We start from the raw sequence: 27,454 nt of genomic DNA on the forward strand, positions 1-27,454 counted from the left end.
GGTTTATGATTAAATAGAAAGACCCTAGGTTTGTGCAATACTGCTGCTGGTTAAATTGAACCTAAGAGAGAAATTTTAAGTACCCAATTCACCCCCCCTCTTGGGAATACACCAAAGCTAACATAAAGTGAACTTTGAAAGGGCTTTGGCAGACTGAACATAGGGCGTTTAAAATGCCTCGGTCAACCGAAATGGTAAAAAGTCAATACTTTGACTTGGCTCAGGCGACCGGTCCAAATTTGAACTAAAATTCCACGGTCGACCGAACCTTGAATGTTGACACTTTTTACCAGCCTTCGGTCGCTCGAACTTATAGTTCAAAATCACCCCGGGTGACAGAATTGTGATGTTCGGCAAACCGAACCACCCACCAGGCGACCGAAAGCACGAATGATTGGTAAATTGCCTTAGCTTCAGCCAATCGGTTCTCCCCACAATCACCCGAACCCAAAACAACTTTGTGTCTGTTCGGGAGGATCGGACGACTGAAACTCTCAGGTTGCCAAAAAATAATCGCGATAATTGGGGTTAAAACTTAATTAAATATTTTCAAAAATACCAAATGAGTTCCCAACGGTTATATTTTTTGTCAAACGCTATATATACCCTTTCAGTTGGAAATATTAGCAAGAGATTAAGACTTTGATTAACAAAAAATTCTTTGAAATTTATTGAGTCATTATTCCCATACAAGTTTAAAAACTCCACTCTTACACATTCCTCTTGCAAAATTCCTTTGGTGAGAGTATCTTAAGATCATCCATACTGTTACTATAAGCTTACACTCTCATATTCTTTGATTGAGATTGATTTTTTATTGAGAGTAAGATTGAGTCTTTCCTTGTGATTTTATCCATAAGTTTCTTTGGGAAAACTCTTTAGGGCTTGTGAGTCTTGCATTATTGTTGCAAGATTCAAGAGCTTGTCTTGTGCTTTTAGCAAAACATTTTTGACAAGTTAGAAATCCAAATATCTCTTATACTTAATACTTGATAAATTATTTTTGAGATATTTGATTGTGTTCTTAAAATCTTTGAAACCATATTTGTGATTGATATATATATATATTGTTTCAAAGAATCTCTCATTACACACTCTCACACATTACTTGCTACATTGACATTATCTTGAGAGTTCTTATACTAGACTCCATTGAGCTTATAATTCCTATCATATTGAAGTGCATTGATTATATTGATACATACTTGCTTATTGGAGAAGCATTGATATTGTACACAAAATTTATATTATTTATCTGTTGGATTCTAGGTGTGGCCTGAGGGGGTGTTGATCTAGCCTGTAAGGATTGGTTGTAAAGGCTGGGGTCAGCCCTATTAATCTGACCTGGGGTTTCCCTTGCCCAGTAAAGAAAGAGTGTTGTATTCGATGTCGCTTCACCCGCAAGTGAGTTGTAGTGGAATCCTTGGGCTTGCTAGTTAGAGGTGGGGACGTAAGCACATTTGTCGAATCTCGATAACACATATGGTGTCATCTTTACTTTATCTGCGCTACTGTATTGTGCTTGTTTGTTTAGTTTATCTGGTGTAAATTAATTTTCGTTGCATCTATCGATTTATTTTGTATATGCTCTAGATTGACTCTAGGTTTGTGAAATGTTGTTGCTAGATAGTTGACCTAGGCAGAAAAATTTTAAATATCCAATTCACCCCCCCCCCTCTCTTGGGTTTACACTAAAGTCAACACACTCGCCCCAACAATTGATATCAGAACACCAATTGTGCACAACATAAGCAAACTTCCTAAGATAAGCCATGAAATTAGCCATAACTTTGAATCAGAAAATGAAAAAGAGGGGGGGGGGGGGGGGGGGAGGTTCAAAGTGACCTTGATAGTAGATACCTTGATAGTAGATATAAGCAAGGTATCGCGATCCCACATCGAATGTGTACTAAGGAGATCATTGACTTATAAGGATAGTTTGGGCTCCAACTATGTGAGGTGTCTTTTATAAGACAAATATGTGAGGCCAATGGGCCAAAGTGGACAATACCTTATCAGAATTGGGCTCAAGACCGTTACATTTGGTATCAAAACCATCCTAGAGTTACTTTTACGTGGATGGATCTTACACAAAGGAGAAAACCACTATAGCGAGAACATCAATAATCATATGAAAGAGTTTGTCACGATCCCATATCAGATGTGAACTAAGGAGATCTTAGACTTAATGAGGGTGGTTTGTGCTCCAACTACATGGGATGTCTTTTATAAGACAAATTCATAAGAATAGTTAATTAAAACGGACAATATCTCATCGAAGTTGTGCTCAAGACAGTTGCACAAGGTCAATTATATTAGATGCATTTTGGGATGTGTGACTTTGATGTCATCGGCTATCTTGGTCAATTACAACCACTAAAGGCTTTTAGATCTCAAAAAAGCCTTGGGTTAGATAATCCCCTTGCCTTTTTATCTCTATATTCTTTTAGATGGGTAAGGTAATCCCTTTTAGCTCACAAATGCTCTTAGCTCGCGTTGGGAGTACTTAAAAAATAGGTGCTTATATCACTTGTCACTTAAAATAATTACTTTTAATTATTAATCAAATTATTATTTAAAATTAATAAAATATTATTTTATTATGCATTATTACATATTAATTATTAATAAAATACAATTAATTTTTAGAATTAAATTTAGCTATTAGTACTATATTTACCATAAATTAATATGATAATTAGATGTTATAAATATGCATTGATTCCAAGATTATTGTTAAAATTATATCATTTTAGTTAGTAAAAAATAATTAAATTTTAATTACAAATTAATACAATTATCATTTAAATTTCTAATTATAAAAATATTAATATTTTTATTCAAAATATATTTTAAAATAACTATATATTATCTTACTTTGTATTATGACATGTTACTTATTATAATTCAGTTCTAAACAGCACAAGAACTATTTATTAATTTAAATTTAAATTAAATAAATTAAAATTTTGAACTTAATTACTAATATTATTTTTATCATAATTTAATATGACAGTAATATGTTATAAATATACATTAATAGTAAGATTATTGTTAATTAAAAATAATAATCATATATTATTTTTTATAAATGAAATTGTTAATTAAAAATATTTGTATTTGTAATTTAAAGTATGTATATAATACCTTATAAGAAAGGTAAATATTGAAGTACCACTTATTTTAAAAATAACTAAATATCACTTATAACTTTTAACACTTTTTTAGTTCAACACGTATTATTACTTATACAATTTATTAATTTTTTTTAAATAATACTTCTACATAATTGGTTCTAAATGAACCCTTAAAGCTCTAAAATTAGGTTTATAGTCATTGTATTTTTAATATTCAAAAAGTTATATTCATAAATTTACAAAGAAAATGGCTTTTATAAAAAACAAAGATTGACTCATTAATATTCGGAAATGAGTAGTATGTCCTTACACACCAAAAAATAACCATTCAATTTGGAAGAGTCTTGAATTTGAAGTTATGTTGAATTTAGATAAAATATAATATAAAACTATATTGAAATTCATGCCCTAGTTTCTTTTGAATCAATTATCTAGCTTCTTTTAGGAACAACAATTTTAAGATTTAGAGGAACGACAATTTAATTCTGTCACAATCAATGGTTTAAATTTAAAATCTAAAATTTTCAAAATATCAATGAACAATTAAACTTAGAATAAAAATTTAAAAATCATATAAATAAGATTGACGGGCATATAAAATTGGTCAATACATTAATTTTAAAAACTTGAAAATTACAATAATAATAATAATTCTATCTACAACAGGAATTAAGTTCATGCCTGTTTTAGAAACGAAGAAAAATACAAGACTTTCTAAGACATGAATACCATCCCTTGACGCTCAAACGCAAAACTTTTACTTTATGACACTTGTCCTAGCGTACATTGTCCATTGCCTACAAATATGATACTTTTTCCAGTAATATATATATATTTATGGGATTCTATTGATTTTTAAGTTCTTGATTATTCCAAAATTAGCTCGAAGCATTTCAACATGCTTTTTTAAAATACTGCACTTTAATCTATTTCCCTGAAATAGAATTTCTCAATTAATTGATTTTATGATTCAATATTTCTGGTATAACTCGTTCTGTTCAAAATATTTATGGTGTTTTACAGCTCTGATCAATTTCAAAATATGGGAAACTTGCCCTTCTGATTGTAAATCTATTAATGTAATTTGTGAATAAAAATGCAACTTACAAAGAAACAGGCTGGCTCCATTGGTATTGTTCTAATGAGTTAATCATCCAAAATAATGACTCTAGACCCTGGTTTCTCTTTGGCTCCATCTGGTGCAGCATCCAAGCCTGGGTCGACTTTTATATTCTTTTCTTTTATTTCCGTAGACTCCCCAGTTCCCACGGCCATGGGTTTCAACTCAGGTTCTGCCTGATGGGAACATTGATTTGCAGCAGGAACAGTGGACGGCAATTTACTCCTCCCTGTTTCTGGGTCTATGTCCATTAGGTTGCTGCTCTTATTTTGCAACTCTAGTTCAGCAATCGGGGCCTTGAGGTCAGTTTCGGACCCAGCAAATGGCTTTTGATCATTCTGTGAGATCGATATTGAAACAGCTCCAGTAGCATTGCCCTCTGCTTCCCCTTGTGCTTGATTTGAATTTTGTTTTGGCTGTTCTGGAGTAGGGTTCTGCTGCGGAGAGAGAATCCGGTTCATGTCTTTGTAAATGGTTTCAAGAGTAAGAAGGTTCTTTCTCAACTTGAGACCTGCAGGTTTGCTTGCTATGTATGTCTGAACGGACTCATGGACATTATCTGCCAGTACCTTGCACATCTGCCACACAAGATTCGGGGGTAACGTTTTGTTGATTAGTGTACACGTGAAGAAAAGTAATGATTTCTTAGTGATTGGAACCGGCCAAGTAATAATTTCTTACACCATGTAAATGAGCCTCTCTCTCACTCCAATCATTTTTTAAAAAATTAAGCCACAGCTACACATGGATTATATACCCAAACACAACCACGATTAAATTGTGCACAGCATTTGGATTCACCTCGTTATACAGCCGAGCCGTATCCAAGCGTTCTGGTTTTTCATCACAGGCAGCATTCGAAATTTCTTCTGAAGCTGAAAAAACCAAATCTAAGTCAAGAACCTGTAAAGTGAAAAATTAGCTACTTGGATAAAAGGAAATTCCTATCAGAACCACCAAACACATGTTACTGAAAATATAACTTCAAAATCTAAACAAAACTTGAATCATTAGCAAACGTTTACCATTTTATAATCTATACATAGCTCAAATGAAAATTATTCACTAGTACGAGCATTAGTGATTCAGGGGCAGCATCAATAATCTGCAGCCATGAAAGAGAGAAAGGAGGAAAGAGGAAAGGGGAAGAGGGGAGAGAGGAGATACAAGGGGAAAATACACAAATTCAACAACTGTGAGCGGAATTCAATTTCAATATTTCTTGAATTCTTAAAATATGTACATCCCAATCTTACAATATATAATACAAACAAAGACTCTAAACAAGGAAACAATCTCCCTACAGAATAATACACAATTTTCTACATTTACTCTATTGTCAAGGATGCTCAGGATTTCAACACTTTCCCTCAAGTTGGATCATAGATATTAATCATATCCAACTTGCCAATGAAATCGTCAAAGTTCTGTCGTGCCAAACCCTTTAGTAAAGATATTTGTAGTTTGTTCTTTGGTGGGTACATAAGTCATACAGATGATTCCTTCTTCAACCTTCTCTTTGATAAAATGTCGGTCCACTTCCACTTGTTTAGTCTTGTCATGTTGAACTAGATTGAGAGAGATATTGATGACTGCTTTATTGTCACAATTGAGTTTGATAGGAAATTTCACCGAAACCTGTAGCTCTTCCAAGAGTTTCCGTAGGCATAGTCATTCACATATCCCCTGTGCAACTGCTATGAATTCAACTTCAGCGCTACTTCGAGCCACCAGATTTTGTTTTTTACTCCTCTAAGTTACCAAATTTCCCTATACAAAGGTGCAATATCCAATGCTTGACCTTCTGTCTTCTGCCGATCCTGCCCAATCCGAATCTATAAAGATTTCCACTTCCTTGCTTTTACATTTTTTAAAGAAGAGTCCCTTGCCTGGAGAACCCTTGAGGTACCTGAGGATCTTATACACAACATCTAGATGAGTCTTTTTCGATGAATGCATGTGTTGACTTACAACACTTACCACAAATGCAATGTTAGGTCTGGTGTTCAGTAAATTAGTTTACCAACCAATCTCTGATACCTTTATCTTTCAACTGGTATTCCACATTCTTCGACCTTCTTTACTGCTTCAATCGGGGTTTCACTAGGTTTGCATCCAAGCATGCCAGTTTCGGTTAGAAGATCAAGGATATACTTTCGCTGAGAGACACCGATACCTTTCTTTGATCTAGCAATTTCCATTCCCAAGAAGTATCGCATTTGTCCCAAGTCTTTAACTTCAAATTCAGCAGCTAGGACTTTCTTTAATCTTTCCATCTCCACTGTATTATCTCCAGTTAGAATTATATCATCAACATATACTATCAAATTTGTTTTCTTACCATTTTCAGACTATTTGAAGAACATAGTGTGATCTGATTGCCCTTGTCGATATCCCTGATTCTTAATTACCTTTGCAAATATGTCAAACCATGCTTTGGGGGATTGCTCGAGTCCATACGAGGACTTCTTGAGTTTGCATACTCTGTTTTCTTCACCTTTCTTACTGAATCCTAGTGGTATAGTCATGTAGACTTCTTCTAGCTCACCATTTAGAAATGCATTCTTAATGTCTAGTTGTTGTAGTGGCCAATCTAAGTTAGCTGCTAATGACAGGAGTACCCAAACTGTGTTTAGTTTTGCCACTGGTGCAAATGTCTCCGTATAGTCAATGTCGTATGTCTATGTAAATCCTTTTGCAAAGAGTCTGGCTTTATATCGTTCAACTGTCCCATCAGCTCTATATTTCACTGTCAAAACTCATTTGTAGCCAACTAGTTTCTTTCCACTCAGGCAAGTTCATAACATTCCAAGTTTCATTTTTTTCAAGAGCCCACATTTCTTCCATAACGGCTTCCCTCCATTCAGGATTTTCCAGAGCTTCCTAAATACCTTTTGGAATTTTTATCCTGTCAAGGTTAGAGGTAAAAGTACGATACCTTGTAGACAAAGTTTTATAGGACATGTATTTTGACCAGGGATATAAAGTACATGACCTAGTTTGTTTTCTGACTGCAATGGGTAAATTTATGTTATCAGGTGCAGACTTATCAGAAAAAAGCTCATGATCATTGATTACCAGATCAGGACTAGGCGCTAACTCATGGTTTCTTGGAGCTATAACCGGTTCTAACTCTTTTGGTGCCTCAGGTATGAGATTCTCCCTGTGCTTTGTTTTTGGCTTTCTGGAGTAAACAAGTATTTCCATTTGTTTTTTTGCATCTCAAGTGATCATTTGTGTATGGTAGGTCCAGACATGCAATGGGAGACGCAATAGATGGGTCAGGGAATAAAGCAATGGAAGACTCATTAGATGGCACAGATTGAGTAGTAAAAAAATCAAAGAACCGATCTTCACTCCACTTCTCCCCCTGAAAAGAGGGCTTCTGGAAATAAGGAGTGGATTCAAAAAAAGTGACATCAAGGCTAACAAACATTTTTTTGGAGACTGGGTCATAACATTTGTAGTCTTTCTGGGTAGGAGAATAACCAATAAAGACGCATTTAACGGCACGAGGTTCCAATTTATCTCGGTTGTGAGCATGAACATGAACAAATGCAGTACATCCAAAGATTTTCAGAGGAAGACTGGAGTGGAGTCGAGAGGTAGGAAAATATTCTTGGAATTTCTGGAGAGGAGTTGTAATGGAAAGAACTCGACTCGACATTCAATTAATGAGATGTGTAGTTATTAAGATAGCATCGCCCCAAAAATAGCTCTTCATATTTGTAGTGAACATCAATGCCCGAGCTACTTCAAGTATACGTCTGTTTTTTCGTTCAGCGGCCCCATTTTGTTGAGGGATATCCACACAAGAACTCTAATGTACAATTCCACTTTCTTGAAGATAATTTCCCAGAATATCCTTAAAATATTTTGTACCATTATCAGTATGCAGAATTTGAATGTCAGTTTGAAATTGTGCTTGAATCATGAAGTGAAAACTGACAAAAATAGACCGGACTTCAGTTTTATCTTTCAACAAGTAGACCAACAAATACGAGTATGATCATCAATAAAGGTAACAAAACATTTTGTATGAGTGCGATTGGGGGAGTGTGAGGGTCCCCACAAATCACTATGAATCATAGTGAATGGGCGGGATGGTTTGTATGTGGATTTTGGGAAAGAATTACGCTGGTGTTTTGCAAGCTCACAAACTTCACATTGAAAATTTGAAGACGTTTTATTTAAACAAATAGAAGGAAATAAATGTCTTAAATATTGAAAATTTGGGTGACCCATCCTAGAATGCCATAACAAAAGTTCCCTATCTCTAAAGATAGATGTAGAATCACAAATTGCAGTATAACATTGTTCACTCGTATTTGCCTCCTCAAAATAGTAGAGTCCCTCACACGCCTTAGCACTGCCAATCGTCTTACCCTATGATAGGTCCTGGAAAACACAATGATATGAAACAAATTTAACAAAGCAATTGGAATCTTTTGTCAACTGGCTAATGGATAACAAGTTGCACGATAGCTTAGGAACATGTAGGACAAATTTTAAAGTTATAGAATCAGATATGGGAATACTTCCTTTGCCAACAATAGGTGATAGATGCACCAGAGTCAATTATCCATGGTGATTTGTAATGGGATATAGTATTTAGAGCTGACAAAAAATTACCACAGTGAGCTAGAGAACCAGTGGAAGACTGAACCAATGTTTGAATTGAGGAAAACATTTTATATAGCTGATCCAACTGCTCAGGAGTGAATAGACCACTTGGAGTGGTATTATTGGTTTTTTCACCTTGTAATTTTTCAGTTGAACTGTCAGTAGTAGCCTGATACCCACGATTTTTTTGATATTGTCTCGACTTCCAATCTGCAGGTTTTCCATGAATCTCCCAAGAGGTATCTTTTGAATGACCTGGCTTTCGATAGTGCTCACACCATATTATACCTTTTTGTGATCTTTGCTCGGATCCCACAGGGCCTTTTGATATAAGGATCGAGACGTCAGGCCCATTGGGATTCAGCCCATTCCTATTTGTACTCAAATTTTGGACAGACAGGTCCGACCTGATACGATCTCCTTGAGGCCACAACATCACTCGTCTCCTGCTCTCCTCCTTCCTTACCTCAGTGAATACTTCCTGGGTTGAAGGTAGAGGTCGACGGCCAAGGATTCGTCCCCGCACGTCGTCCAAATCTCGATTGAGGCTGGACAAGAACTCGAAGACCCATTCGTTTTCGAGCCTCCTCCTGTATCGTGTGCTTTTGCCGGAGCACTCCCATTCCTCTTCGATGCTCAGATTGAGCTCCTTCCAGAGATGGGTCATCTCTATGAAATACTCCGTGACATCTCTATCGCCTTGCCTCATCTTCCACAACCGAGTTTTGATTTCAAAGATTTGCGAATAACTCTCGACATCAGAGTAGGTTTCACGAACGGTGTCCCAAACATCCTTCATCGTAGGCAAGAATAGGTAGATTTTTCCAATCGCCGGCTTCATTGAGTTGACGAGCCAAGTCGTGACCATGGAGTTTTCGGACCTCTATTTTTGCAAGGTGACAGCATCGGTAGCGTCTGGTCTCCCCCGATCGCCAGTAAGGTAACCCAGTTTTGCTTTTCCTTCAATCACCAATTTTATAAATTGAGCCCATTCACGGAAGTTTTTTCCGTTCAATTTCTCCATTGAGAGTGGAAAGGTTGTATTGTCAAACCCATTCAAACCCCCAGCGGATGTAGCCTCTGAATCCCCGTCGGGTTTTCCAGAAGAGGTTGACCTTCTGCTGGAGCTGCTGGCCATCGTTAGCCAAGGTTGAGAAACCCTAGCTCTGATACCATGTGAGCGAAATTCAATTTCAATATTTCTTGAATTCTTAAAATATGTACATCCCAATCTTACAATATATAATACAAACAAAGACTCTAAACAAGGAAACAATCTCCCTACAGAATAATACACAATTTTCTACATTTACTCACTTTCCTAATTTACTCAATATTGTCAAGGATACTCAGGATTTCAACAACCACCTACTTACATCATGGCTTTCACATACTATTTATAAGAAAGCCTCCAACACATGAAATTACTCATATGCCCCTTAAACAACATGAACTTACACAAACAGCACACGCCCCTAAAAGACGCGAACATTACAAACAAGCCTGCAAACACACAATCTTATACTAATTAAACTATACACAATACACTATTAACTAAAAGCCATAATCCTTTGACCCAATTCTTCTTTATTATTTTCCAACAAGGATATTCTCAAGGTCTTGCTTCTTCTCCTACATCAAGTCTCCTAGCTAGAAAAAATATGACCTCAAATTTTGAAATGTTGGAGGATCAAAAGTAAGAAGCAAACTAGGACTCTTAAAAGCCGATGCTTGAGTGATGCAAAAAACCACAAAACCACATTCCTTTGGCAGCAACATAGACTTGAATTGAGAATTGGCATCAATGAGCACATCAGAATGACGAACTCAAAAATAGGAATATTTGAAAGAATTTAGATGTCCTCAAAACACACACATTTCCTTGCTTGTAGTGTCTTTAAGTTGAGTAACTATGACAAATTCTTTGTCTTGGTTGGTAGAGCGGGCTTCAAAATGATCTTACCTTTATAGGGAAGATATGTGTTATCATATCCTTGAGTCACACCCAATTCATCTAACCAAGGAGAATCAAGGAGTACACGGTCAAGATCCATGGGTACGACATCACCCCACAGCCCTTAACACAATTTGACACAACTCTCAATCTATTCATGTAAAGCCACAAGTCTAAATCTCAATTTTTAAGAACCATCTTCAATTCAGCTTAGATCTTGAGTGTCATGCTGAAAGGAAACAAATACACTTCGAAAATTCACAAAATGCAGCAATAAAACCTGATTTTTAGTGCTGGCAGACATAATTTGCCCACTTCTTGTAGCAAATTATCACACTTGTTTGCAAAATATCATGTCCGTAGTCAAAATATCTCGTTAAAGATTAAAATATCATGAAGAAAACCCAAAATACCATTGCTAGAGCAATTTTTTGTGAATCTGGAACCAGGAGACTGGCAGGTTTCCATTCACAAGTTGCTAGTGCATGAGGCACGTGTGCCGCTAGCAAGGCACCTCCGGCAATAAAACTGAGGGGCAAAGGAAGACTAGGGGATGGGTATTGCGATGGTCGTGGTGATGTTCAAAAAGAAACCCAAGAAAATAGTGATTTAAGGGGACCGACGGCTGGAAATTTCTCTGCCGTTGTGGGGGCCCTCCAGTGGTCAGACTGACAAAATTTTAGGGGGAGGGTTCTGATTATGATGGTAGTGCAGGTGTGTCAAAAAACTTATGGAAAAGATGTTTTTAAGGAATAGGGACACAACTGGAATTTGGAAAATGTTCAGAACTGCTTTTCATTTTTTTTAATTGAAATTTCAGGGCAGAGAAGATGGTTGAAGAAGATGAAATTTGGGATCTAGAGTAACAAAGAGAGGGGGATGTTACAGAGCAAAGGAGAGAAGGAAAAGAGATGAGGAGGAAGAAGAAGAAAGAGGCAGAGAGGGAGAGAGAAGGATACAGATCAGAGAAGGAGGAAGAAAAGAAGAAGGGAGAAGAGGAGAGTGAAAGGGAAAGATTGGGGAATTGTAATGGAAGAATGGAGATTGAATCAGGGCTCCAATACCAAATGATGTAGGGGGTCATCAATGATCTGCAGCAATGAGAGGGAAGAGGGGGGAAGGATGGAGGGAAGAGATGATAGAGGGGATATAAGGGTAAAACACACGTTCACTTCTCAATTCAAATTCGACAACCTACTTACAACGTGGTTTTCACACACTATTTATAAGAAAGCCTCTTAACACATAAAACAAAATGAAATTACAAACAGACCAAGGTGCTCTTGGACCAGCAAATATAGCTTATTCTGGTGTTTATCAGTGGTGGTATACAATCAGTTTACGCACTAATGAAGATCTTTATACTAGAGCCCTTTTTCTATTATTTCTTTCTGCCATATCCCTAATAGTGGGTTGGTTACACCTTCAACCAAAATGGAAACCAAGCATTTCATGGTTGCTTCTGTCTTTTGTTGAATCTTTTTCACGGCACACCCCTAAAATACACAAACATTACAAGCAAGCCCCAAATACACAATCTTATACTAACTAAACTAAACATAAAACAAACTATTAACTAAAACCCAATAATCATTTGGCCCAATTCTTCTTAATTATTCTCCAACAAGGATCTTCCCAAGGTCTCGCTTCTTGTCCTACATCAATTAGGTCATGAAATTTCAAATTTATTTAAATAATTACAGAAGAAAACATATTCTTATCATGTCTTTTAGCCATGCCTATTGTTTTGTATTTTTCAAGGAAAACGCAAGCTTCTATTCTAAACCTGCTCCATGGAAATCATTCCTAATGCAAAAAGAAAGAAGTCAAGTAAAGGCATATTATAAACAGTTAAATAAGACTATAAGAATAAATCCATGTGCGAGATTTTCGCACCTCAGAAATCCAGATCTCCTTAAAAAAATATAGTGACAGAAACAAGAAAGACAGAAAATCAAAGCACAAGTTACATTCAACCAAGTGGAGGAGCCTTACAAAGCAGAGGGTTACTAACTAATTGTTCATGGAGAACAAGTGTGAGAGGTTTTAATTAAATATGTCATTTTTTTTATAGAAAATTTCATTAAAGAGCAAATAATAGGAGGATAAGGCATCCACTAGGAAAAGAACAATGGAGAAGAAAAAGAGCAAAATAAAACTAAGCGAAAAATCAGCTCAGCAAAACTTTCCAATCACATTGAAAGTGTCATCCTACCCAAAGTTCCATAAAACAAAATGAACACCTAGTTGACTGATTCTCTTAAGATCAGCCATCAAAGTTAAAATTAAGTCAGCAAAAAATAAAATTTTGGATTTGTGAGAGGAAAAATGATTGTCTTCCTACCTGTAATACTTGTAGCACATAAAGATGTCTCTTACAGAAGGCAACACCAAGGACTAGAGACAATGAATTTTTTATTTTTATTTTTATTTTTTATCAGTAAAAGAGAGATCATGAAGAGGAACCAAGGGGACTAACACCCAGGTACAAAAAAAAAAAAAAAAGGAATGATACTACTTCGCCAGAGTATCCAAAAAAATCAGAGGTTGTATCCAACATATACAATCCAAACCACCTAGTGAAAGTGGTAAGCCATCTCTATTTTATGTCTTAAGTGACACAGCTATTCCTTGGAAGGTAGTTCTGTTTCTCTCCTCCTACATGACCCAAAATGATGGGAGAGATCAACGTGATGGCTTTTTCCTATCGCTGTTCAACTAGATGCCTCTTTCTCTAGTCTCAGCTGTAGCCCATACACACAAAACATCAGGAAGAACTCAAGAACACATAAAAACTGGGCTAAAATTCAAAGTACACTATTTGTACCAAAAACCCTAGAAAAATGCAGATGAGATCTCATAAATTGGAGGCACAACACCCAAAAATCCAATGTTTTAGGAAATGGGTTTTGCCTCAAAGGAATGGAAAAATTTATCTCAGACGGGAAAGTTACCAATGAGGGCATCGAGGTTCGAGGATGCAAAGTGGATACAGAAAACCCAGCATATGATTATTAATGGCAAGAATTTTCTCCAAAGCTCTGCCCAAGGAAAAACAGCAACTCTGCCTCCCAAACAGAGTTATCCTCCTTTTCTGATCCACTCCAGAAACCTACTGAATAGGACTCCCCTAACCCAGTGGAATTCCAGTGATCAAGAGCATACTTTGAAGCAATAATCTTCCTTCAAAAACATTTACTCTCATACATGAATCTCTAGATCCATTTTCCAAAAAGGGCATTCTTGAACAAAGTGAGAGATGAGAGGCCCAATCGGCAAAGCCACCTTTTTGAATAGGTTGCCTGACAACCCCCTGTTCAACCAAATGATATTTTAAATCATCTCCCCACTAAAGGAATCTATTTTGAGTATCTTAAAGCCTTTTAGCCACTGAGGAAGGAATGGGGAAGAGGGACATGTAGGGACAGCAAGAGAGTTGATACGGGTACATTTAATGATGGTGAGCCTTCCATGTTTTCAGAGAGATTCATTTCCAACCAGCCGGTTTTTTTTCAACCTCTCAACAATAGGCTTCCAAACCCTTTAATCCCTGAATGTTTTCTGCAAGGGAAAGAACTAAGTAGTTCAAAGGAGACGTCCCCAGCTTGCAGCCCATAATACCAGCCAAGAAAGTGCCATCAACCCCATCCCCAGGAAACTGCCTCAAAGCAGAGAGGAGGGCACCTCATGTTAAGGATTTGGTGAGCCTCCGTCTCATAAAAGAGCATGGTGTCATCTGCAAGGAGAAGAGAAATTTTCATTTCTCTTCTGCTTCCTCCCACACTTAGCCCCTTTATAAGTCTTGCCTCCACTGCCATAATGAAAAGCAAGGAGCAAGGGAAAAATGGGAAGCAGGACTAGAAATTGAAGATGTAATACATTGGGTTAAGACAAGTTAGGTGAAATGGAGGAGTTGATCATACGATAACCTTCAAATTAAAAGGATAGTTCTCTAGGATGACTACAAGACCATCTATGCTATATGGATTAGAATGTTTGGCCAACTAAGAAATGACATATCCAAAGAGTATAATGTTATTGAAGTGAAAATACTAATGAGGAAGAATGGTAAAACTCTAAAAGAAGATATATAAATCAAGGAATAAACACATTTGTGATAAGAAAAGGACAGGTGTGATAATTTGGGCACTCATATTGCAAGTCAAATAAAGCAAGAATGAGGAGGAATGAACTATTAATGTCAGAAGCTGAGATGGTAAGGATTTGATAGCCCTCCAACTGTCGAAGGATATTGCCTTGATTCATGCAGACCAGCAGAGGACTCATGCAGCTAACCTCACCTAGTCAAACTTAAGGCTTGTTGTGGTTGTTGTAAAGAAGACGAGGGATCCTGTTGCCACAAAGCCATAGATGAATGGGAAAAGCTCAAGGTGGCATCATTAATAAGATTGGAGGATGGTGCAGTGATACATCATCTGATCCATATGTGCACTGAAAATTTCAAAAACCCTTTCCTAGGACAAAAAGATGAAAATACCAACATAAATTATTTGAGTGCTTTCTCCTGGCATAAATGATAGGGTGCTTTCTCCATGTCAAGTTTGCAAAAGACTCTTCTACAAGCTCTGGAATGGGTATCCGCAATTTAAAGGCAGCATTGATGATTGCCTCTATTCAACAAAGGCATACTAGTGCTGCCCAATAACTTCCAGGATGACTCTAGTCTCGAAGCAAGTGTCATGGATAAAAATTTATTAACACGTCCCACCAAGCTATCAAGAAGGAAATCTTTGATGTTAACAGCCCCTGCCCTTTAGTGATCAAAGCAACAAAAGTAGAGGACTTAAAGGTTGCCCACAAATATGCCTGAAGTTTGAGAATCTTCAAAAACCTTGAGATTATCAGATTTCAGAAGCTCCCAGCTTGCTTGGAAGAAAGCCATGCAAAACCATCTAGGCCTGGACCTTTATCTCCGTTACGGTCTTTTGAGGCACGAAAGGTCTTCTCAATCTTGAGTTTGAAATTAGATGCTATTTTGAAGCTTTCTAAAGCTGCTCCAACCTCAAGTACATTATTAAATGATCCCCATACCCCATCCCCCCGAGGGGTGCACACAAATAAAATAAAAATAAATAAAAATTCTTTTATTACGTACCAATTAAAAGTACACATATATTTTTAGTTGAAAAAAAAGTAAGGATAGGCACAAACCCAAAAAGGATAAAGATGGCTAAGAAAGATGATGATAGATGGAATTAATTTGATATATGAGTTTCAGTAATAATTACAAGCAGATAACGTAGATTTAACAGAGAAAATCTTCAAGAAACTTACCAATCACATCTATTTGAGGTAATTGATCAATTATTTGGCAACTAATCTCTGCAGAACTGGGACTTGGTACCTCCATGACCTTTGTTACATTCTCAGGCTCTTCACTTGCAATTTCATTTGGTTTCATGTCACCCTGAATTCACATTCAAGGGGGACCAAAATTAAGGGAAACAAGTTCAAATATTTAGTTTGCTATAAACTCCTGCAAGGGAAATTAAAACAGCACCAAGCAAACTGAGAAATCAAGTGAGAAGAATGAAGTCTACACAATAACATGCTGACCCTACAGGGAATAAAAGAGGAAAATTTCAGACCAACCATCAGTACAATGACATCTTCCAACAAAGAAGCCTAGCATTTTTGCCAATAATTTCCTCTATAATATTACCCAAGTCATTTCTACTAACCATAAAACGTAAAAGCTTAAACGATAACTCAATTACAGAATCTATGGAAGATCATGATAAGAAATCATCACGTTATTATAAAGACAATCCAAGCACCACATTTCAATCAAATATATATGACTGATTCACTGACCACACACACACACCCGAAGAGAGGGGGGTAGAGGAGGAAGAGAAATCATAAAAATATTGCTGCTAGTGTCATCATGCTACTTAAAGATAGTGGCTATGGCCCTTCTCAATGCATTGAACTAAACTATCTCCTACTAAAGGATTCATCTGAGCCCAAAAGAAGAAAAAGGATCCATCTAAAAAAGCAAGTGATGCTAAGAGAGTTGTGGCCATTTTTGTGAAATTAAATGCATAATTCCAGTCAAACAAGCCCACTGAGGCTGAGGTTAGATAGAACCTGCTCAGCAACAATCTTTCCTCCACCCAGCTTTACATGCCAAGGTCTCTGTTTTCAAATTCAAATTTCCCTCTCTTTTGAAGAACACCCACAACTGGGCCACTGGAAGTCATCAAATTGGCAAAAAAATTCTATGGTATAAGCTAAGTAACACAATAATGTGGAACGTTCTGGTTCATGGAACGGAAACATGATTGCGATACAGCACATGGTCTAAAATGTGGAACATTAGGGGTATATTTAAAATAAATATATTGGTGAAAAAATGTAATGGTTATAAATGTTGGAGAAAACAGAAAATGTGGAGGTGTTTCTGAATCTAGATGAGATTTGTTGTGAAAAAGATAAATAATGACAGAAAATAGAATTAAAATGTGATGATTCCACGTGCGAAAAATATCGAATTAAAACTTTGGATTGTTAGATTTAGCGTTCCCTAAATGTACCACGTTGGGGAACATTCTTATACATGGTTCACTAAGGTGTTAGCATTTCCTGGTGACTACTATAACCCCCAGTTCATGAGGATCCACCATGCATCAAGATCTGGGGAGGACTGTACCTCCGAACAAGCAGAGGTACTGTTTCCATGATTTGGACCTCTGTCCTCTAGATCCAGGTTGTCCCCTACACTGGGCCAATGTCAACCCTCAAAGCATAAGAACCTAACTTGAAATTATTTCAAACTGAACAAGCCATAACCAATGAAAACACATTGCAGCAGTCCACATAAACAAGCCAGAATTTATAGGCATGAGAACCTGAAAACAAGCTTACAAAGAATTCTTTCTGATACTCTGCATTGAGTGCTTTTTCCAATAACAGAACCCTTTTCTTGATGAATTCGACCTGCTTTCTTTGCATTTCCCTAAAATGATACAATATAGAAGGATCCTGATATAACTGTGCTCGGTTTAAAACTTCAGTGGCTCCTTTTGCAACATCAGCCACTGTATCATTCCCACTAAGGGTTCCCCTTACACTGTCGCCAGCCGCTTCTGCAATGCCTATACTTGCACCATCTTGAGCTTGAGAACCACCTGGCACAGGAAGATTTATAAAAGGAAGATTCTGCTCTTGGCATATTACTTCTTGAACCCTCAGGTCCTTGTCATCAACAATAGCTTGCCATCTTCCATACCCATGCCTTAAGATTTCATAAGAAACACATAAATGAATAAAAAATAACAGATAATAAAATGATAAATACAACAGAAGACTTTCAATAACTTCAAGCCCAAATTATTGACACAATAAAAAGTTGATACATTATTAAACTATTTTTTCATGCCAATGCAGGAATTTTTTTTTTAAAGTAGAACATTGAATGCCAAAATAAAATGTTCAAATAGCCTAAGCTAGGGCAGAGTTACCACCAAGCCAAGTGCAGCAATGTCACACTCCAAGATTTCAAAACCCTATGTACTTATAGTTCTTATGTTATAATTTTCCCCTACTACATTAACTATCTGAGCCCTTATATTTTAGGTAAGAGAAACTATTCAGTCCCCCCTGAACTAAGCAAATGCACCATATTTTTACTCATTTGCGTGGCCACTGGTGTCCTCTAATGAATTCTCTCCTCACTGATTAAAAAGAAGCCACAACCACAAGTTTGAGGGTTATGCCTTAGGGACTCTAGATATGGGTACTCCCAAAATATTATCCTGTCTTTCCCTCTTTTTTCTAGCTATTTTACACAGTATTAAGCAACTCAAAACAACCCTCAGTTATGAGAACTTCCTACAGGATATGCTCCCACTTTGGAGCCTCAATTCAGCATTAACTACAGAAAACATTGATAGAACCATACCTTAATCGTAACAGAACATTGCTCCCATGATGCCAGAGTGTCACGAGCCAAGTTTGTTCAAGGCATTATGCTTGCTCGTGACCACTTACCTTTTGGGTGCATGAGATGGCATACAATCATGTAAATACTAGTATAGATTTTATGTTTTGAGTGTGTTTATGTCTTAGTGTAAAGTGGAAGTATGAGTACTCGGACAATTTGATGTTTCCTAGTGCCAAAGCTAAAATAGCATATAAAGCTCTTTAGGAGAGGGTGAGTCTTCATTTGCCTTGTAAAACTCAGTAGCGTTTCTTAACTATGTTTAGCCAAACTGCCTCCCTCACTAAACACACAGCTTATGGGGTGGTGTTAATAAATTACATTGTTTCAATGTTTACCACCCGCTTGCATTTGCTTTCATGTATTGCTTACTACTTCGGCTTACATTACATTCAACTGCAATGAACACGTTCTTGTGGTAAACTGCAGTAATCTTTGGTTGACTAATTAAACAAGAGTGCTTTAACCAATGCCGCATGGTCAAGCTTGCTGAACTTATTGATGCTTTGGAGGGATCACAAAAAGATCAACTGGTCTATAGAAGAGATGTCAGAGGACCTCCACGCAATGGTAGAAACTTTACAGGCTCAGATGGCGAAGCTGACTACAAAGATGAAATTGATGGTTCTTGTCGTGGGAAACTCCAATTCTATGAAGTATATAGGAACCAACCTGCCAAAACCCAAAATGTTTGAGGTGCTTGTGACGCTAAGGAGTTGAAAAAATTCTTTGATATGGAGCAAGGACCGACTCAAAACAAGTGAAAATAACCATGGAAACAATGAACTTGGTTGCGGTTGGTGATGCTAAGTTGTGGTGGCATATCAAGTACAATGAAATTGAGAATTGTGTAGTTGATTGTCGGGCAGACTTGAAGAGAGAGCCCAAAGCCCAAATGTTTCCGAAGAATGTTGAATACAACGCTCAATGTAAACTGAGAAACCTTAAACACAATGGTTCAATCAAGGAGTATGTGAAACTGTTTTCTGCTTTGATATTGGATATTTAAGACATGTCACAGAAAGACAAGTAGTTCTATTTTCTTAAGGAGCTGAAACCGTGGGCAAGGGTAGAACTTTATCAGCAAAAGTTCAAAACTTGCCCACCACACAAGCTGCTGCAAAACACTTGACTAACTAACTAAAGTGAGTTCCACAACATCCAAAAAGTGGCGTAGGTGGAAGGAGAAAGTCTTTCAAGAAGAGAAAGCCCAAAAGTAGGGGAGTTCAAAAGAAGTTTCAACATATTGATCATTCAACACACCCAATGGTAAGGATAAAATGGCATGCTTCTTATGTATAGGCCCTCACAGAGTGAACGAACACCCTCACAGAATGAACGAGTGCCCTCACAAGTTATCACTCAATGCCTTACAAGCTTCCATTGCGTAGAGGGCATTGCAAGATGACAAGGATAAGGATGAAACTTTGAGGATGGGTGTAATGCGGTTAATCAACGTGTTGGAGAGAGAGACAAAAGTTACCCATGCTAAAGGGTTAATGTTTGTACATTTGCAAATCAATGGGAACAACACCCATCCCATGGTTGATACTGGGGCTACCCATAATTTTGTCTCACAAGCAAAAGCCCACAGACTCAACTTGATCTTAAAGAAGGATTTAGGAAGCATGAAAGTAGTTAACTACGCAGCTGAGCCTACTTTGAGAGTCGCCAAGGAAGTGGTTGTAAAGCTTGGACAGTGGACAGGACATACGAATTTCACAGCTATGGCATTGGATGATTTCCAAGTTATTCGTGCAAAGGAATTGTTAGAGACCAAGGCAGTATCAATGTCGTTTTCCAATTCCCTTTGTTTTATGGGAGACCGCCCTTGCATCGTGCAAGCCATTGGGAAGAAAAGCAATGATGAGAAGTTCTTTCTGTCATATAGCTTCAAAAAGGATTGAGGGGCAGTGAACAAGCATAGCTTGCCATGTTGGTGTAAGATGAAGGCGAAGGCCAAATGCGAGTGCCTATTGCCATCCAAACTGTGCTAGATGAGTATAAACTTGTAATGTCAAACAAACTACCTCATAACTTGCCCCCACGATGGGTGTGGAGCATGAAATCGAGTTGTTACTAGCAGTGAAGCTATCTGCTAAAGGGCAATATAGAATAGCGCTTCCAAAGTTAGTAGAGTAAGAAAACATCTTGATGAGTTGTTGGAAGCAAGCTACATACATCCTTCCAAAGCATCATTTGGAGCATCAATGTTGTTTCAGAGGAAACAAAATGTAACATAATGGGAGCATGCGGGTGTGTGTGAACTATCATGCGCTCAACAAGGTGATTGTGCTCAACAAGTACCTTATTACATTGACTACTAATTTTTTCAATCAAGTCATACAAAGTACTTCACTAAACTTGACTTGCAGTCAAGCTACTATCAAGTGAGAATAGCATATGGGGACTAAAGGCACCCAGTGTGACATGGTATGGGTTAGATAAATTCTTAGTGATGCCATTCGGGTTGATGAATGCGCCAGCAACATTCTACACATTGATGAACCAGGTATTTCATAAGTTCCTCAACAAGTTCTTCATGGTATACCTAGATGACATTGTTGTCTACAATTGCATTTTGGCAGAGCATCTATCGAAGGTGTTCGACAGGCTAAAGGCGAATAGTCTTTATGTGGAGAGAGATAAGCGTTCTTTTCGCCCAACAGATCATCAAATTCCTTGGTCATGTGATTTATAAAGGTAATATTTGAATGGATATGGAGAAGGTAAGAGCTATTCAAGATTGGAAAATCCCAATAACAATGAAGGAGTTGCTTTCCTTTCTTAGACTTTCCAATTGCTATCGGAAGTTTGTGGAGGGGTATTCGAGGAGAACCGCTCCTTTGACATATCTGTTGATGAAGGGTCATAGGTGGAGTTGGATAGAGAAGTGTCAGGGAGTCTTTGACAACTTAACGGATGCCATGATGAGAGATTAGGTACTTGCTCTTCCAGACATCATGAAACCCTTCGAGGTATAGACAGATGCATTAGACTGCCCTTGGAGGAGTCTTATTATAGGATGGGCATCCTATTGCATGTAAGAGCCAAAAGCTAAATGAAGCAGAGCAAACGTGCACAACTCAAGAGAAAGAAATGCTAGCAGTGATACATTGCCTTCGCGGTGGCATTACCTACTTGGATCAAAATTTGTGGCGAAAATAGATAACTTGATTGTTAGTCACTTCTTTACACGGCCAAAGTTATCATCCAAGTAGGCTCGTTGGCAATAATTCCTCGTAGAGTTTGATTTCCTATTTGAGCACAAGACAGTGTGGACTAGCCAAGTCGCAAATGCGCTGAGCAGGAAGGATGGTAACTCACTGGACAGTACGTAAGGTTACCACGACAATGCAAGAACGCATTAAGGAAAACCTTGCAACAAATCTAGTTGCCCAAAACCTTACAAAGTTGGTAGAAGAGGGCAAAGCGAGATAGTTTTAGTTAGAAGAGTGATTTCTTATGACAGATGGTACCCAATTCTTTGTGCCTCGAGTTGAAGATTCGAGGGAGGCACTACTGGGAGTGTCATAACATCATGTGGGCAAATTATCGAGTGGATACCTTCATAGACTCTTAGCTCTTTAAGGATTGGATCGTCCAGACCCATAAAAGTGTTGGCCTGGTTGGCCCCACACAAAGACGACATCATAGTTTGTCATTGTTGATGCAAAGGTATCACTGGCTACACATGCGTGACAATGTGATCGAGTATACTCAAACTTGTCTTACCTGGCAGCAAGATAAGATGGACCACAAGAAGATTGCAATGCTACTAGAGGCCTTTCAAGTACCAACAAGGCCATGGGAGTGTCTCACTTGACTTCATCACCAGCCTACCTAGAGTGAAAGACACAGGGTCTGTACTTGTTGTTATAGATATATGTTAGCCTTGGAGACTACAAGAGCTTAATTGTATTGTTTTGATTATAACAACCCATTAGTGGTTCTAGGTAAACTTATCTTTGCATATTTAGCTATGGTAAGTCAAACTCAAATGCAAAGATTAAGTAAATTCTTAATAGGTTAGACATCATCAAAAAGGGGGAGATTGTTAGCCTTGGTAGGCTACATAATCATGTTTAATATGTTTTGATGATATTAACCTATTTGTGGTTCCTAGTGTTTCCTATCTTTGCAAATCATGTTTAGTACAGGATCCAGTGATGAATTCATGAAGTACTGGATCAAAGGCAAAGATTGGACCGATTAGACATTTAGCAGGAAAGATCAAAAGGACACTCACTCGGAAAAGACTCAAGCACATCCATGGAAGCATAATGTAGAAACTATAAGTAATAGAGATTGTGGTTGAGGTAGTAATTTCTATAACTCTTGTGTTTTGTTTAAGTCACGATTTCTGAGCAAGAGTTGAGCAAATGCATGCATACTAGGACACTTGAGTTTATATGAATTTAACCTAAAGTCACAAACTATCTTTCATGGTTTTCAAAGTTAATTCAAAGAGTTTGTCAAAACATTCATAAACTCAATTATGTTTTCCAAAGGGACAAGTTTTCAACATCTTGGTTTCATAATCATTTTCATACTTGGTCCCGATCTTATCAAAGCATGGTTAATGTCCTAAAACTTCATAGAAGTCAAATACTTTTTATAAGGGACATTCTAAGCATTTAAGATATCAAATGATATTTCAAAGATGTTTTCATAAATCAAGATATCTTATATTTAAGTGGAAACTCATTTGGACAAGTATTAAACTTTATTAGAATTAATATCCAAATATACTTTTGTCCAAGAATGTTTTAAGTGATTAAAAGGCTTTTTGGTTGGGTTAAAACCTCAGTTATGCACCTATCAAATTTCTTGAACACCCTTCGGTATTTGGGGCATAACTTTTGCTAGAAAAGTCCAAAAAGGACGATATTGGTGTCCCTAGAAAGCTAAGAAAAAATCCCACAACTTTCACGTTGACGACTTTTTCTGATTCAGGGAACTCGTCGACGAGTGCAAGGGACAAATTGACAAGCCCAATGGGCAAAATGATGCTAACGGGCAAAAACGGCTAGTTTTGCTTGGGAATTGCTCCCAACGGTCCAATAACGGCTAGTAAGGGTTTTTAGCTATAAATACAAGTCCATAGAGTTGTTTAGGATGGTTCTTGATCATTTTAGTGAAATATATCTTTGAATACCAAAATCTAAGCACTTAGCACTTTGCATCTTAGTTCATTAATCACAAGTGCTCATTCTCTCTTGCTCATTCATATTGTTTGATTCAATCCTTGAGAGAATAGTGTGAGGTTTGTTTTGCAATTGATATTAGCTCATTGTGAGGAGCATTGTTTGTATTTCTATCATCTTGCAAGATTCTTTGTGAACCATTGTTGTAAGGTTCTTTGTGAACTATTGTTGGCGAAGGTTCTTTGTGAACCGACGGCTCTTTGTGAACAAGTAGGCATTTGTCCCCGAGTGTAGGGTTTGGTACCCGAGTTGTAAGGCTTGCTCCTTCGGTGAAGGAGTATTCATAGTGGATTGTGGAATCTGGCTTGGTGCTGAGGCATGGATGTAGGTTTGGTGCTGAACCACGTAAAAATACCAGTGTTGATCTTCTATCCCTTCACTCTTTATTTTATCTTGTGCATGATTTATTTTGTGTACATTATGATAATGGCTTGTATCTTGCCAAGAGAATTTTATTTTGTAGATAAATACGTATTCCGCGAAAAGAGTCCATTCACCCCCCTCTAGACTATATACTCCTGGGCTGGGACGTCTAACAATATGTTTTCGAAGTATGGTACTTTCATACCCACACCAAAGTACTGTTCAACGGAGGGGATGGCATAATAATTTTTTAAACATATTTATAATTTCTTTTTAAACATGTTTTGAAATATTACTATGCTTCAAAGCGCTATCAGTGACTCAGACTCTACACTGGCGACTTTTGGACAAAAATTTTTATAATCCTCGATTCATAGCTTGACATCTCTTTGAGTTATCACCCACAAACAGATAGACAAACGGAGATATTCAATAGTCAACAACAAACCAAGCCTTAAGTCCAACTAGGTGGGGTCGGCTACATGAATCATTTTCTGCAAAATTAATAGTCTTCGAGAATAGTACCTGTGTCATTTCGTCACCGCCAATCAAAAGAATTGGGTGTAACTACTCAATGTGGCTCAATTATGTTTCAATGGCCAAACGAGTTCAACAACAAACAAGGGTCCTTTTGAGCTTGTTACAGGCCAACACTCATTGTTACCTCACAATGGACGAGCCATTTAGAGGAAAGGGTCCAAGAGCATAATTTTTTAACAAAGAATGGAGACAAGATGTAGAGATTGCCTGAGCTTACCTGAAGAAAGCTTCCAAGTGGCTAAAGAAATGGATAGACTAGAGAAGAAGACCATTGCACTTGAATGTTGGAGACTCGATGCTTGTTAAGCTCCATTAGGAACAAATCAAGTCACTATATGGTCAAGACAGGAGACTACTATGCAAATTTGAAGGACCGATTCCCATCGTGGCTAAAGGCTGGAAGGCCTCTTACAAGGTTGATCCTCCGATTTGGATAATGGTGCATTTTGTGTTTCACATTAGTTTCCTCAAGATATTTAATGCTAACAATTAAGATCCAAGCATAAGTCAGTCAACCAAAGCACCACTGAAGACAGCTCACCCTAAGAGAAGAAAAGTTGAAGAGAATCTAATGTCAAAGTCTATAAGGACATCAAATGCATAAGTGGGGGAGAATTTCATGAACCAAGCTTGTTCAAGGCATCATGCTTGCTTGTGATTGCTTACCATGGGAGCATGGTATAGGTCACCATCATGTAAATACTAGTATAGGTTTTATGCTTTAAGCGTGTTTATGTCTTAGTGTAAAGTGGGAGTATGACTCCTCCAACAATTTGATCTTTCCTAGTGTCAAAGTTAAAATAGCATATGAAGCTCTTTAGGGGAGGGTGAGTGCTCATCAATCTTGTAAAATTCACTAACATTTGTTAACCGTGTTTAGCCTACCTACTTGCCTCTCTTGCTACACACACGTTGATTACAAAGGTTTTGTTAATGAATTACATTGCTTCAATGTTTAGCGCTTGCTTTCCATTTGTTTTCATGAATTGCTTCCTGCTTACGCTTACTTTACATTTCATTGCTATGAAAGTGTTCTTATAGCAAACTGCAGTAATCTTTATCTAAATAGTTAACAAGAGTGTTTTAGCTACTGTGACACGGCCCTTCATAAGGTGTGAAATATTTGGCCTATGACAGTGTCATTCTCCCATCATTATGGACATCAAAATAGGATTGAAGTTTTTCATTTTGGATTAAATAAAATGAGATAGATTTAAATTGTGATTTTCCACTTCTCAGGAAATATCATGTGAAAATACTATCTTTATGCAATTATGATAGAACGAGTTAGTATAAATAGCCCTTGTTTTAGTCATCCTCAGTGAAAATCAAAACAAGTTATTTTAGGTCTACCCCTACCCCTTCTACTACCCCCCATAGTAACTAACTAACTCTTCCTCAATGGCGCACTTTGTAGCCTACGTTGCAAGTGTTCATACCATCTAAGTTGTCCATTCCTTATCTTATCTTCTATAGGAGCTACACCTACCTAACTTACCACGAATATGTTCATTCCTTAATTTATCTTTCAGTGTTATACCACTCATCAATTTAAGCATTCTAATCTTAGCAACTTTTACTTTTTGGATATTTAGTTTCTTCGTCGCCCAACATTCTGATACATATAGCATAATTGGTCTTATAGCCATTTTATAAAACTTCCCTTTTAATTTTAAGGGTATTTTACGAACACAAAGTGCACTTAAAGCACTTCTCCATTTTACCCAACCCACTCTTACTCTATGCATTACATCATAGTCAATTTCTCCTTCAGCTTGCATAATAGATCCAAGCAATGATTTAAAAGGCGAAGGCATAAGGTGAGGCATTTTAACCCTTAAAAGGCGAGGCGTAAGCCTTAAGGTGTTGGGGCATAAGCCTTTTGAGATTTTTTTTTTTAAGATAAAAATTTGTTAAATAAATTATATATATTTAAAATAAAGTAAAAATTAAGAAAATCACAAATATAATGTAAAAAAGAAAACCTAGATGTACTTTGAAAAATACTTGTTGGCCATTCAAAAATTGCTAACTTGAATATAACATAAATCATGACAAGAGATAGTTATACCATTACAAAGTTCAAACTATTTTCCTGACATAAGATATAAATCTAGTTATTTTGGAAAGGTTGAGGTTCAAGAGTTTTACAAATAAACACATATTATGACATTCCTTTTGTACAAACATGCAGTTAAAATTTTCTAACCAAATCTAACTTAAGAATCACACGCCCCCAAAATGCTTAAGCCTCAACTAAAAAGGCGCAAATGTCAAAATGCGTAAGCCTTAACATGTAATGCGTTAGCCTTTTTGGAATTTGGTATTTTAGATTGAGCCTCAAGGCATTTTAAGCATGCTTTGCCTTGAGGCTCGAGGCGAGCCTCGATTGAGCCTTTTAAAACATTGGATTCAAGGTATCAAAATCTACAAGTGTTATTTATTTCATCATCATCAAGTTTATTTTTGTCTCCAATATTCCTCCTACTATTACTGAAATTACATTGCATATATTCCGTCTTATTTCTACTCATCCTAAAACTTCTA

The 27,454-nt window shown here is 37.2% G+C and overlaps 1 protein-coding gene across 1 annotated transcript in view; it reads right to left on the reverse strand.

Moving 5' to 3' along the window:
* Window positions 1-4,082: 4,082 nt before the first annotated feature.
* The window catches only part of LOC131151762 (CHD3-type chromatin-remodeling factor PICKLE-like), a 131,667-nt gene continuing 108,295 nt past the window's right edge, over window positions 4,083-27,454 (reverse strand). Inside the window, exons 28-31 of the mRNA XM_058103165.1 lie at window positions 17,723-18,092; window positions 16,130-16,262; window positions 5,059-5,132; window positions 4,083-4,835 (exon numbers count right to left, since the gene is read on the reverse strand). Coding sequence (XP_057959148.1) covers window positions 4,284-4,835; window positions 5,059-5,132; window positions 16,130-16,262; window positions 17,723-18,092 — 1,129 coding nt within the window. The 3' untranslated portion in view covers window positions 4,083-4,283. The remainder of the gene's footprint in view (window positions 4,836-5,058; window positions 5,133-16,129; window positions 16,263-17,722; window positions 18,093-27,454) is intronic.

This window comes from Malania oleifera, chromosome 3, assembly GCF_029873635.1.
Source record: "Malania oleifera isolate guangnan ecotype guangnan chromosome 3, ASM2987363v1, whole genome shotgun sequence".
Classification (NCBI taxonomy): domain Eukaryota; kingdom Viridiplantae; phylum Streptophyta; class Magnoliopsida; order Santalales; family Ximeniaceae; genus Malania; species Malania oleifera.